At 35.7% G+C, this 14988-nt stretch overlaps 1 protein-coding gene across 2 annotated transcripts in view; it reads right to left on the bottom strand.

Annotated features, from left to right (window-relative positions):
• GABRA2 (gamma-aminobutyric acid type A receptor subunit alpha2) overlaps positions 1-14988 on the bottom strand; it is a 59765-nt gene that overhangs the window by 15457 nt on the left and 29320 nt on the right. For both annotated transcript variants that reach the window (XM_064710340.1, XM_064710339.1), the window contains exons 5-6: positions 5050-5270; positions 2674-2756 (exon numbers count right to left, since the gene is read on the bottom strand). In XM_064710340.1, coding sequence (XP_064566410.1) covers positions 2674-2756; positions 5050-5270 — 304 coding nt within the window. The remainder of the gene's footprint in view (positions 1-2673; positions 2757-5049; positions 5271-14988) is intronic.

The following is a 14988-nucleotide window of genomic DNA, read 5'->3' on the forward strand; positions in this document are numbered from 1 at the left end:
ATTTCTTCTACACTGTTAAAAGACTTGTCAGAGATTAGATATTATATTTATCCTATAATTTGTGATAACACAGATGAAAAGAAGAACAATTTGCAAGATTTAGGACACACAAATTTTTTTAAAAAATCATTCCTGTATAGTTCTGACCTTCCATTGTCTCCATGCTCAACTTCGGGGATGTATCACAAGAATTTTATTATTAGTTGAAATCCAGACTTGAATATGGCAAGCCAGCAGTGAAAACACCTTGGTACCTTGTTCTGCCAACCCTCCTAAATGTCACCAGTGTCCATTATTTTAGGGGACATGCCAACATTAAACAGGCTGCTCTCTCAGTACATTCATGATAAAACATACATTTAGCCTGGTCTCTTCTCAAAATAAACTGGTATGAAAGCAAATCAACACTGTATTTTAAACAGCACTAATCCCTCTCCAGTAAGTAGGGAAAAAAAAAAAAAAGAGTATGTCCTGAAAGTTTTTACAGTCTAATATGCTATTAACAAATGGAATATGAAAGAAAAAGGGTAAAACAATTTGAAAAATGAAAACCCAATAAGTTGGGTGTTCATTTTGATTGACTGAGACAAGTACATTTTAAATCCTACACCATAATTGCAGTGCAATTAAAAAGTAAAGCATCATTACTGTTGGTCTACAAACATTTTCACTTGAGAAATCTCTAGAGGCTCAGAAAGTAGCTTTTTCATGCAACTAGCCATAAATTGCATGACTAACAAAATCTAGCAGGTGGGTAGCAAGTAGAGATTTTTAGCACTTCCCATGTATCCTTCCAGCTTTACACAAAAATATCTCTGCTTTAATGCAAACCAGCAGTATGGCAAATTGCTAATTTCTCTCCATTCTCTTCACTTTCAGCTAGACTTTTTGAAAAGAATAAAGAAAAGCAATCTATTAAGCTACAGCCTCTCCCATACACTCTATGTGGCTTTTCTCTTATGTTCAAAAAGAGACATTCATACATGCTCATGATCCTCCTAGCAACGCAAGATTAGCAGCATATGAAGAGCTGTGACAAATATATACCACTGGCAAACTTGCCTTAGTTAAACCAAAATCCTCAGGATTCCTGCTTATTTTCACCACTACTCATCATTCAGATTCTATCCCAGAATAAAAGCTGAAAAATGGACAGTTGTCTAGAATTGAGTCCTAGGTAAAGAAATAAAATGTGTGTGAAGCCATTCAAAATGAACAGAAGTAAGTGCCACCTGAGCATGTGCCAACAGGCACGGGTGACTTTGAGGGAAATGAAATACACTTTTTAAAATCACATTGCTCACATTTAGAATTCCTCTGATTATTAGAAAATCATAGGCAGAGAAAAAAAGAGCAAGCTGGTAAGAAAAACAAACAATCAGGACCAAAAAAAAAGACAAAAAAGGAGTGATTCACACAGAGTCTAATACACCTAGTAATAAGGATTTCCAATGTAAAATTGCTCCAAAAGAAAGTAGTTTTTTGGCCTGAGTATCAGTTCCATTATTACACCAGTTTTCAAATTGCTTTGAGGCTACACAGGAGTCTTTTTTTTCCCTGCAACACCTTATAAATCCAACATGCCTTGCTGGGTACATATATGTCAATATTATTAGTCAGTAGCTGATTTCAGCTCACATCTCTGGTGTTAGTTACTTAGGCTGCATTATGTACTACAAATATAATATTGAGGGGGCAAGGGAAGGCTCTATGATGTAAATAGTATTCATTCTAATGATCTTTTATCTCCATAGCTAAGATTTCCTACAAATCTGAAAACATCATCAGAAGCACAGGCTTTGTTTAATTTGCTATAAACTCCAAGGAAAAGGGATATTGGAGCACGATGGAGACAGTGTGCTTGTCACAGCACAGTGCTATGACAAGCATCATGTGGTTAATGAGGTCCTCAGTGGCAGCATATCCCCTGTTTTGTATTCTGTAGTTGCTACAATTATTGTAAAGTCAGCCAGAATTTATAGGGCTTTAACTTGTTTCCTCAAAAATCCCAATTTCCTTTCCCGGGCCCAGCAGAGAATGTAGGCTGCAGCCAAAGGAAAAAAAAAAAAAAGCTTTTAGTGTAAAACATCCAAAATATATAAAATGAAGAAGAAGAATGGCTGTAATCTAAGAAAGTGAAATAATGCTGCTGTTAAAAATAATACCAGTTAGGTCAAATTCCACCTCTTTGTAACATGGAGATGCAGTAAGAATGAAATTTTTTATCACATGAAGCCATTCATTATTGCCTTCACTGAATAAGAACATTAAAAATATCATTAACAATAAAGAGAAACTAAGTTTTGGTGATAAATTTTAAAAACCCACTCATTTAATTCCTCTATCTGCTCTTTGTTAATGCTACACAGCCTACAGTGTATCCAGTTCTGTGTTGGTCAGTGTGATTTGCACACTGCAATGAAAGTAGACCAGTGCAGTGTTGATCAGGTGCAGGCTGTTTGTTGTTAACTGGAGTAATGAAATCTTTAAAGTGCACTAGAAGACCCAATACTTGAACAGAGAAAAGAGATTTTGATGTGTCAGGTTACAGTGTTTTTTTAAGTCCCATCTTGTGGTTTACATTTCTCATGTAACAATTTACTGAAACAAAATTATGCTGAGAAATGTTAGATATTCACTAATCAAAGGCTCTACTTCCCATTATATACTTACAGCTGCCAAATTTCAGTGGGCACGAGTGAGCATCCATAGGGAAGTCCTCCAAGTGCATTGGACATTCAGCTTGGACTGTAAGCCTAAAAGGCAAAAGATCTCTATGCATTAAAGTCATTTAGCAGGACAAGAAAATCAGTTCCACAGAAATGAACAGAGTTCATGCCAATTTAGTAGACTAAATTGAAATTTTATATTAAACTAACAAGAATTTAAATCTACTTTTACCTCTTCCAATTTATGTGTTCCTTTGAAAGGCATTTACTTATCATATCAAGAACCTGTAAAAGCTGACCTCAAAATTACGAACAAAGGTCGTTTAAAGAAAAATACAAATTAAGTACTGCCAGGCTGTTAAGAAAAATAATTTTTTTCTCATAATATTCTGTGGTACTTGTGTGCTCCTACAGCTCTTAAAGGAGCATCTAAAATACAATTAACTTGCCAAAGAACCCTACTCCAGTCTTTTGAATTCAATTTTTTTCACAGTTTGAATGGAAAATAGAGAGAAAAAAATATTTTTTTTCTTTCAAAAGATTGCTGCTGCTCATTCTCCATGTTACTAGTGATTACTCTTTATGTAAAGTGTGACAGTATGTTAACAAAGCATCTACTTTTGCCTATTTTGTGAAATGTCCCAGTATCATGTACGAGGGTTACTACAATAAAAAATAATTTAAAACAATTTGAAGAAAGCATTTCATGGACTTCCCCATTATTTTTAATTTTTTAAAAAAGCCAAGAAAAAATCCTATGTTTCTCCTTCCTATCCTTTAAGTCTTCTCTGGGTAGAGATTTTTTTTCTGTATGCCTTTTCTTCCTCTTCATCCAGCCCCAAACATCAGTTAAATCCTTCTGTATTCCCAGTGGCTCCTAGTCATTGTATTCTCTGCCATATTCTCCCAGCCTTCCACTAAAAAATATTTCATATTTCTACTCCTCCACTCCCCAGGAATGTTTATCTGAATTCAAGGGGCACCAGGAGATAAGAATCAGCAAACAGGCTGAAGGCAAAGGAAAGAACTGCATGACCCTCTGATGTAAATCACACAATCATTTTATGTAGACATGATAAAAACAGCTGTTTAAAATCTAGGCAAAACAGATCAGTGTACACATTAATCTCATACCCTGAGAACCAACATACTCACAAGTAACAAAAATGCTTAGTCAATTATAATTAACTTGACTCAGCTTATTCTTCATAATGGTTTCAAACAGTATTTCCTGTAATTTATAGTATATGATTCTTATACTCTCTGGAGAAAGAGAATTTCAGTCTGCTTAGACAGACTATTCTCAAATAATTATTTGAGCCAAAGCAAAAATACAACATAGGGGGCTTGAATTTACTTCAAGCCAACTTTTCTGAATCTCTCCAAGCACTACATCATCCAATATCATCAGCAGCCTACTCAACAACTCTCAATAGTGTAAGGGTTTCAGAGCTGTGTAGTAAAATTGGGTTTCAGGGATGCTGGCATGGCTGCATGGAGAAAGTACCAGAGTACACGTTAACTTTGAAGCTCATATTTTCTGTCTGACTTTGGCTGGGGATTTTAAGTCAACATTCACGACAACTTCAATTTATTAGGTATTCTCCAAGAAAAAGAAAAAAACTAAGTCAAGGGCTTCTGGAAACTTGGGTAAAATATTCAAAAAAATTCACATAGGTAACAAACATTATGGCCAAAAGAGTTACCAAAGAAGAAATCAGTCCTTTAAAAATGCTAATAATATCTGTGTATACATGATTTTTTATAATTTTTCATATTCTACATTCTATTTTCTAAGCAAATTTAATACATTTTACCAGCTGAAATTTTTATCTTAGCTACAAATGATGCACAAGATGAAAAAATTAAAATTTAAAGTTAAATATTTTAATTATATATAAAGAAACAGTAATTACATAGTAAGATATATTTTCCCTTTAGCTCTTGCTGGAAAGAATTTGAGACATTATTATCTCTTCATTCTTGGTCTGTTTTTTTTATTCCCCCGATCTTAATAAAAATTTTGCTTAGGGGCTCATATATTCAGTACAATGGCTGCAGTAATAGGTCAACTCCTACATTATCTTAATCATTCTAAAACAGACTTGGTAAACTCTACCTGAAGGTCTCACTTAACTTTATGAATCTGTTCAGTATCTTCAATGCATTACAAAAATTGAGGCACACATAGGAAAACTGATCTAACTCATTATCAGCCAAAAGACTTTTAACAGAACTGGAAACAAAACATACATTTTTCTAGCTTTCTTTCTGCTTAGACAAAAAACAAAACAAAGGAGGGCTCTCCTGAAACCTGATTTAATTGTTCAATGGAAAAATCCCATCAAGAAATAGCTTGAGTAGATATGAACAGACATACCTCATGGTGTACAAGAGTGTCCCATCGTCCTGGATTCGTAGAAGTTTGTTTGGCATTGTCATGTTATGAGCCACTGACTTCTTCCCATTGTGGAAAAATGTATCTGGAGTCCAGATTTTGCTGGCCATTAGGTTGTTCAGTCGAAGAATATTCATTGGGCCTTTAAACTTTAATCTCTCATCCTTCCATCGCTGACGGAAGAACACATCTATCGTGTACTCCTGTAATGGAATAAATACATGCCTTTTTTGACACAATGAAACACTAAGCTGCTTTCTGAGAACAAAAATAGAAAAGCTTTGTCTGCAAAATTCCCTTCGCAAAATTGTCAAGGGAGAACAATCATCACAAAAAAATTGTATAGTACTGAGAATAATAAGCAGGAAGTCAGCTTATTAAGGGTATGACATTCTTCTTCATGATTGCTAGGTGTTGTTTTCATATTGAACTCTTTCAATATTTATATATATTTCTGATGTACAAAGTATCTGTGACCTGGGTAATTACAGTAAGCACAGTAAGGAAGGAAAGTAAGGAAAAAATACACAAGATTAAATAGTTCTTTCAGCATCTCCTCCTGTAGAGTAACTCAGCATTTCAAGAGCATGGAGAACGGCTGAGCCTGGAAGGAAACAATGCAACCCATAAGGGGTACCGTATATACAAACAGAATGATACAAGATTTTTCCGAAGAGGAATGTAAGGCTCTGTAGTGGTGTGGCTTTTATGAACAAAAATACCTAGTTAGGAATCAGAAGCTGATGCTTAACAGGTGACACACAGTGCCTGGTGAACATCACCCTGATGCCTAGTCTTGGAAGCAGTACAGTGGGGAAAAAAGGATGCAAGCAAAAGCAGACTGATGACCTAGACCAGACGCCTGTGTCAACAGGCTGGGAATCCCATCTGGTGGGTTTGTTGCTGTTTAGTTGGTTGCTGGCTGGGGTTAAACCACAGCACAAACAAACAAAAAACTGATTAAACATTGATAACGTAAACTTATCAGCTATCTTCAAAAATGAAACTGCAAATGGATTTAGTGCTTTGCTTTGCCCAGCATAAAACTTGGATATGGGAGAGCTTAAAAACTATGTTGGAAGCAAACTGTATTCAGCATATTGGCAAATGCTACCTTGGTGCAACTTTGTTTTCTTGGACAGGTACAAAATGTGGTCTCATGACTTCCAAATATTAGTATGCTGCAACAGTCTGTACTACTGCAATTGCTCTGCATAGACCATTTTCAAGTAAATTACTTTGAATGGACAAGGCCTGATAAAATTTAACCAATATAAAATTTTCAAGGGATTTCAATATCAAAGTGACTTCAAGGAACTTATCAGCCTCTATCATTTTCTGCTGGCTCCCTTGTGTGCTGATTAACCAGGCTTAGGGTTCTTCTCCATCAATCATACAGAAATACAAAAGGAGTGCTGACTAGACAGAGACAAGTGACAGCTCTCTTTAGCTCCTTTGGTCTGCAAGCCAAAGAGCTGTGAGGACCTTTTCCAGGTCAGGGCCAGAGGCTGAGGAGAGAATGAGGAATAAAGGAAAGAGAATTTTGTAATGTGAAGGAGCATGACAGGGGCAGGAGAGAAAGCAGTTCTCTTTATGAACAGCGACAGATGCAAAGAGATATTTTGGAAATTATGGATACTTATAAACTAATCTGACAAAAAACAGAAGCTCGCTTTTTAGCTATACCAAGAGGTATATACATAATACATTAATGTAATAAATTCTGTCATTTTTCTAATTAAAATTTTAAAATTTTAAAATAAACTTAAATAAAACTAACATGACAGGACACTGAACATTTATTTGCTTGGTTTTCTTTAATCTCATTTTCTATTTTCTCTAATAATATTTTAGCAAATATATCTGTTTTATACAAAACTATGAACCTCTAAAACATGCATTTCTTTGATATTATACTGGATTTTGTTCAGTGCCTCATCACTGCTAGAGACACTGCCTCATAACAAGTGGTTTGCTCACTTCTTTATGATAGATCACATTTAATTGTCCTCCTTTATTTGCTGCTTTACATGTTGTTTTATTTTTTAGATATCATGTGACTTAAAATCCCATTTACAAATAACAAGTTACCTATCAGTTCAGTTGCAGACCAGGGAAAGTGACAAAATGCATAATATCATGGAGGATCAGGAGCAGCAGGGGAGTATATGAAATATGGATAGAAATACCCGGTAATTAAAGGAAAATTGCCCTAAGAGCCTTCTTGTACCTTTCATCTGAGGGGCTTTACCAATAAATCATTTTTATGGTAAGACTGATGTTTGAGGTATAAAGAAGAAGAGCCTGAAGGGATTAAGACTTTGAAATTCCACTGAAATTCAATAGGAGTGAGTGATACGTCCTACAGGTTCTTTTGACAAACACCTCTGCACATAAATGATTAGAATATAAATTTGAACCTTTTTGCAATGTTTCCATCAATAAAGAACTTCAAAGATCCTGCTTTTTTACTGTCTTCCAACATTCATAAAAATAATTACAAGAGAAATAAAATAGGTAAAAAAAAGCAGACATGAAATGCTACTAAGTCAAAACAGCAATATTTCACAAAACCCTGCATCTGCTGCATGGCAACAGCTAAGGAAGTAGAATGAGCAGGAAAGAATGAGCAGTAAAATGAGCTGCAGCCTTTCCCTACTGGTAAACCTCTGACTGATCCACAGGTAATGGTTAATGGCTCAAACACTGTTAAGGTAATCACCAAAGGACTTTGCCCACTATGGTAAACCATATAAAAAAGCAACTGCTCTTCTGTTCTGAGACCACAGAACTCCCCTCTCTCCCTCTCCCCAGTATGCCTCTGTGAATTCTCGGAAATTTGGACAGTAAGTTAAGCCTCCAGATAGGAACTTGAGATAAGATAAAGGTGCTAATATTGTCCCATTATCTCAGGTCTAAGGAGAAGTACACAAGGCTGAAGCAATGTATCCACAAGAAAAGCCAACTCTGCAGATGTGCTGAAAGCAAGCCCTGGCTGGGGCTGGCAGGGGGAGGCCATAGCTGCCACACTCATTTCTGGGGTCCTCCACCTGAGGTCTGCACATGATCCAGAGGTGCAACACATCCACATATTGCAAAAGACAGTGTAAAGCTCCCTTCCCCAGGAGAGGTGTCTGGGCACTCCCATGTAAACCTGAACATACATTAATCCATTGCTAATACTGACATACATATTAACTCCATGTTTCATGGTCTTCCCACACCCCTGGCAGATCAAAAGTGTGGCCATCACTTTGACTAACAAACACTGAAATTACATCAAGTCTTGTTGAATCCATGTGTGGTCATATCTTTCTATTCTCCTTTCCTTCTCTTTCTGTCATTTCCTTACAAATTTTCTTCAGTGTTATTTTTATGCTTTTGTACTGCTATATTGCTATTGATACTAATAACCAAAATGGCTACATACCCCCTTTCCATTGCAACCAAAACTTTCCAAAATTAACTCATATACACACACACACATATATATATATATGTATGCATGTATGTGTTTATAAACACAGGTCATTCAGTGTTGTTTCACCCTAATCTGCTCCCAGGATCAATTAATAAGAACCTGTTACCCTCACATTTATGGTGGTTTGTAACACCCTCCAGTCTGTGCTGGAGATCTTTATTTCAGAACATCTCATTTAGAAGATGGAAACAGGATAAACCAAGGTTTGGTGTGAATGATGACAAACACCTTCTGTTTCCATTTTTCCACAATAGTAGTAAAATCTCATAGCTCTTAACTTATCTTTCTACAGACTTCTTTGCATTTTTTTCAATGGAAGTATTAGGATCTGAATTTTGTCACTGTCCATTTAAAATAATTATTTAAGCAACATACAACCCCTGCCTTTGCATCCCAGTGTTATATTCACTGACCCTATGTTCCCTTCTGAGCCAAATCTATTCTACTTATGATCAGGAATATCCCTACTGATGTTTACCATATTAAAAAATGAAAAAATAGGAAGGAATTGAAGTACATTGAATATAATCAATATGATAAAAAGCCAGCTACAAAAAGCTGCTACATAAAGATTTTGAGACTAATTCCTATTCAATATGTTTGATATATATCACTTTGTGATAAATGCTGTGTAATGTTTACTTTTCAGTCAAGACTAATGTCCATGACAAAGGCAAATCTGGACTCCAGAAAAAATACTGAGATTAATACTGAGATTTCTTTCATTCTGCAAATATTCTCCAATGAAAAACCCCTGTTTTCTTTGGATATGACCTAAGCACTCTGCAGTAATTAGTGCAGCATATCCACAAAATCACAGGAGCAAACTTCCAGGTCTTCAGGGGAGTCCTGTGATAATTTCTAGACAAGAAAGTGCTGCCTACTGTGTCGTGTCTAAAATGGTGCTTATACAGCCAGACTCTAATGCAGTATGATTAAACATAATCTTTCAAATATGTATTATACTACCTTACATGAAATTTTAGGTGCAGGCAATGAGATTCTTGCTGGAGTTTTAAGAAGCACTTGACCCTCTGCCAGTTCAATGAATAATAAAATGGCAGGGAAATTTTATTCCTCTTTTAATATGCAGTTGTTGTGCATAACACTACACACCATAAAAATGATGATAGTGTCTCTGGCTGAAGCTTTAACTGACCTGAGTATAAGCAATCCCTCCCCACTACATGACAGTCTTTATTTTTTTTGTTTGTTTGGTTTGTTTGGTTCGGTTTTTGCTAAGGCCAGATTTGCATCTGTTCACACAACAAAAAATGTACTTTCATCCTTTCCAGTAATAGTTAGTATATTTTGAAAGTTTTAGCATCTGGAGTAAAGATGGATGTGTTCCAAATATCTCAAAAATTGTAAGTGTCCATTAGCAAGCAGTATTGTCCTGAAGCAGATGGAACATTTTATTAATTACCTTCTGGAACACAGCATTTTGTTTAATGAATAGTTCAAGCCAGAGTTCCTCATTCCCCATTGTAAAGATTTTTCTGAGTAATTTATCTAAAGTATATTTGTCTTTTTCCTGACCACTCTTATAGCCAATAATGGACATATATATATAACCACAAAAACAAATTTTAAATACTGCAAAATATAAAACATTTAAAATGCAAATAAAAAAAATTAAAAGCAAGCAAAGTGGAAATGGCAAATATAGCTTTCCACTGAATCCTTAAAACAGTTGGAAATACTGTGGTTGATACACTGATGAGACAGTTCAGATTCATGGACCTAAATCCTTCCTAGCTAATATGGGGACTGCATGTTAATATTTATTTTTACAGCAGTACAATTTCTTCATTTTAGTTCTTAAAATGTAGGTTCTTGTTTTCATATCTACCTTAAGGAAACGTGTATTTTTTCTTTTGAATTTTTTTAAAAACATTAACAATCTTAGTATGTAACTGGTGCAGCAGAATACTGACATGTACGTATCTAGGCATCAAAATTACTTTCAAAAAAACCAAGAAGGAATTTAGACAGAAGATTGAAAAAATGTAATCAGTCAAAGAAAATTAATCTGCCCATTATATGCACTCTTACCATAACCTGATATTCGTCGCTGTGACGAGTTTAAGTTTGTGATGCAACTTCTGCAATTGAATTTATTAAACCTGCACACTAGATATTTTCAGTGAGTGCTGAAATTAGCTTTACAGTAGGAGGATCACATCACTAGTTGGTTGTCTTGGTGGTTGTCTCTGTGGGCAGATCCATGCAGGGTGCAGATGGCAGAAGGAAGGACTGACACACTACAGCAGTCTCATAAGCTACTTCATCATTGCACTGCTTGGTGGGCTTTGCCTAGGCCCACCTACCAGAATGGACAAATAATCCATCTCACTCTCTACTTTTCTCTTCTCTAAAAACAAGCAATTTTCTTACAATATGAGGACTGAAAGAATTCTCCTCCAAACCCCCTCAATGCTCCAATAATAAGTACTGACTACTCAGGCTCTGTACAAGCCCTTGTCTATCAACATCAAACTTCACTGCACAGATAAATAAACTGAGTCCATTTTCTCTTCTCCAAAACGTACCTCCTGATGTGTGCACAAGACAGAACATAGAAGGAAACAGCAGACAGACAGAAATCCCCTTCAAGTCTTTCAGAGTGTGGATCGTACATACTAGTGACTAGAATCCTTGAAAATATTCTGATGAAGGAGGATTCTGGTTTGAAACTGCATTGTTGGTTACTTTTTATCAAAACCCTTCACAACCCTGTTAAAAATTGAAACACAATCCCATCACTGCATTTCAAAGGAACATGTATTGATTTTTAAATACATAAGTAATGCCTGCCAGATACATATGGCCTTTCATACTATCAAGAATATGTGGAATATTTCTAGGGACTTGCAGCACAATTTTTCTCCATTTGAAGAACATTTTCAAGCCTTTTATTTCTGCCTAATCTGTCAACCTCAGTCATTTCTGTCTAGGCATTTAATCGAAACATGAAGTATTAAAAAAAATCTGGAAAGAATGTGTTTAACCAGTTTGAATGATAGTGTCTAGGGAAGAGAATGTCTTTCTATTCATATTCATCTATGAAAAGGACCTTCTCAGAATAATTTTCTCTCTCTTTTTATTCCATATACCTGATGTAGAGTGAACTCTGAGTCTAAAAGAAGCACCAAGGAGGGATAAGAGAGTTCTGTAGAAGATACATATAGGGATTACTTAGAAAAGAGACTACAGGACGTTTTTCTGCTGTCACAGAAAATAAAAACACCTGTCATTATCCCTTTTTTATTCAGACATGGAGAAAGAGCAACCCTGAAACAAAGTGGATGCCTGGTGCCAGGAACAGGAGCCCAAACAAAGGTACAGAGAGAGCTAACGGCAGTGACAGGCTTGGACACAACCTCTGACAAATCAATCTCCAATACTGATTCCCTTGGCAGGACTTTGAACAATGGAAAAAGCCTTCCCAACAGAATAAATGGACAGAAACTCTGCAAGAGATCATGTGAGATATTCTCATCAAAATTTCAGTGTATGGATTTAACTTGCAAAGGCAATTACCTGAGCCAACAATGTATTGACTTTTCAGAAATATATCAATTATAAAAACACAACCTAGATGTTCCCCAATTCTCCCCAAAAATTCCAGTGTATTTAGCATTTCCTTTACTCCTTAGTCTTCTCTCACTGAGTTCAAATAATAACTACGTAAAAGTAACTGCAGTACTTTTTTTGTAATCTATTTGAAAAATTAATCACCTTGATGCATTCCCTTATTCTGTCCAGACTTCAATATCATATCAGCTCTGTAAAGCTTCTCTTAAGGAATTCTACCTAAAAATTAGACTCTGAAACAGAGCTAAAAATAAGTTGCATAGAAAAAATACCCCAAACAAAACCTAAATACAAACTGAAGGGACGAAATTTGAAAAACTGAGAGAAAAAAAGAAACAGGGTTCCAAGTTCAGTCACTACCTCTAAAGAACCATCCTCAATTGCAGTGATGAATGCTGTAACAATCCTTCTGCTTATTTCTGTATTTGACTTTCAGCCTTCACTGAAAATTTCTAATCTGGTTGTATTTGAAAAATCAGAAACACTTATTGACATTTCAGTTGAAAACTGATGAGATGGAAGTGTGTGTAGTGATGAATATACACATCATACACATACCAGCTGTGTATATGATCTCTGCAAAGGAATGTTCTTATTCCTTGAATTCAAAGTGAAAACAGGAAGTCTATCCTCAAGAAATTAGGAAAAACTGTTGTTTACAAGCAGCTTGGGAATAAAGGTGCAACTACAATAAACAAAACTCAGCAATAACAATGAAAATCTAAGACTGCAAGCTGAAATATAAAAGTTTCAGAAGGCTTCTTAGTTTTAATATTCAAGCTAAACTGATTCAAGTCCTGCCACCTACTAACCATGTGTTGGAGGAAAGCAGGAAAGACCGTTCCCAAGGACAATCAGAAAGACTGTTCTGAGGCAAAATTTGCTGCATCTTGGCAAATCTTTCTTCACAGCAGACCTTATGTAAGGGACTCAGTACCTACATAATCTGTCTTACATAAAATAACTACTGCTTGAGGAGTAAATAGGTGTCATTTATTATATGTATAATTTTTTCAATTGTAGACATCCACACTATGTCTGTGGCTGTGGGAGAAATTTTAGGAGCCAAAGTGTCAGGAGAGCCCAGAAGGACACCAAGCCTGAGAAAAAGAGGTAAAAATACATAGCTTTCAGTGCTGAAATTCAAGTTAGCAGCATGTAGATTTATAGTGATGGTACAGTCTACCAGATTTCAAACAAATTTTTAAAAATAGAAAAATAATCAGGTTTAATGCTCAATCCTTTTATATCCTACAAATTATAGTCCAAAGAAGTTCATCCATTACCTCTGAATTTTCAAATATTAAACATTTTAATTTCATGATAAATGCTTTAATTAGCCCCTGTAACAAGAACTTAATCCTACAACACTTCAGAAAATTAAAAGATGCTTTGTTTTTCAGTTGTTCTGTCCAATTTTTCATTTGTTTGTTTTTCTAAATAATGAAGCTTTTCTTCTCTCGGGCTAATGTCAAAATAAATTTTTATCACTGATTGGGTTGGAAGCCTATAAGGCATAGCATCACAATACTGAACTTGAACATTTCTGAGAAACAACAACTCAAAAAGACAGAAGGGTGAAAATAAAATCTGTTTAAACTCGTGTTTTTGCTTTGCCTTTCTTGATTCTCATTAGCTTGCAAAAGGAAGTTGAAAATCCTTATATATTGACACTACATATGTGACATTAGATAGAGTGGTTGACATACAAGAGCTTTTCTTTGACACAAATGGTATAGATACCAAAATATTTTTGCTCATTTGAAGCACAGTTTGCAACTGACTGCTGGCCAAGAGAGAACACATTTGGTAGCTGACTATTTTGGTCAGAACAGAGAGTAGCATCTTTTGAACTTAGTCAAAATGTTAATCCACGACAAGCACCAAATGTTTTTGACTCTTAATACATTTAGAGAAAAACCTCAGCCTCAACTTCTACTTCCTGAATTTATCAACAGCAATTCCAGCTAGCTTAAAATCAGTCAAAGAACAAATTCCCCTAGACATAATGATTTGTTGGCAAAGTTGTGATACAGGAGAAATACAGCAAATGTGAATAAAAACCCACACTCAGCAATGACTGAGTCACAGATCAAACACCATACCACATTACCATTAATGGGAACAGCTAGTGAGGGAAATGGACACCTCACAAATTCATAGCAATGCAACAACAAAGGTTAGAATTAAATTTTATGAACTTTGTGTATCAATACTATGTGAGAACTGTGTCCTTATCTCCAATCCACCCATCACTCCTTGTCTGTCACTTCCTTATTCCAAACTGTAAATGCATATTAAACATCTCACATGTCAGTGAGTCCCCTTCCTGTGTTCAAAAGCACCTCTCTTCTTCCAAGCACCATTATTCTTCATAATATACTAACCAAGGAGGAAAAAATAAACTGCAAAACAGATCATGTAAAGGGGTGCAGTCCCACAGCTGATGACCTTATTACTGTAAGAAACCGCAATAGAAGGAATCCTAAGGGCAGCAATAATCCTCAGAGTTTTGGGCAACAGCAGTGTTCAGCCTAAATACCTCACGTGACTGAGGGCCTCACCATTCACATTGTGCCAGCAGAGGACTTCCTGAGATGGGACCAACCTTCCTGAAAAAATCTGAGCTTAGGATCTTCCAAAAATTCCAGAAGACATGGGCAAGAGTCAAATTTATTCTTGCAATAAAGCCTTTTAAGGAAGAAATTTAAAAAAAAATATATTATCCCTGAGTTTCCAGCATTTACAGAACAAAATATCAATGAATCCTCTACATAATAGCTTAAATTATTGATTCAGTCATGCAGCTCCTAAATGAAAAAGTACTCATGGTTAAAACCCTA

The sequence above is a fragment of the Zonotrichia leucophrys genome, chromosome 4 (genome assembly GCF_028769735.1).
Source record: "Zonotrichia leucophrys gambelii isolate GWCS_2022_RI chromosome 4, RI_Zleu_2.0, whole genome shotgun sequence".
NCBI classification, from domain to species: Eukaryota; Metazoa; Chordata; class Aves; order Passeriformes; family Passerellidae; genus Zonotrichia; species Zonotrichia leucophrys.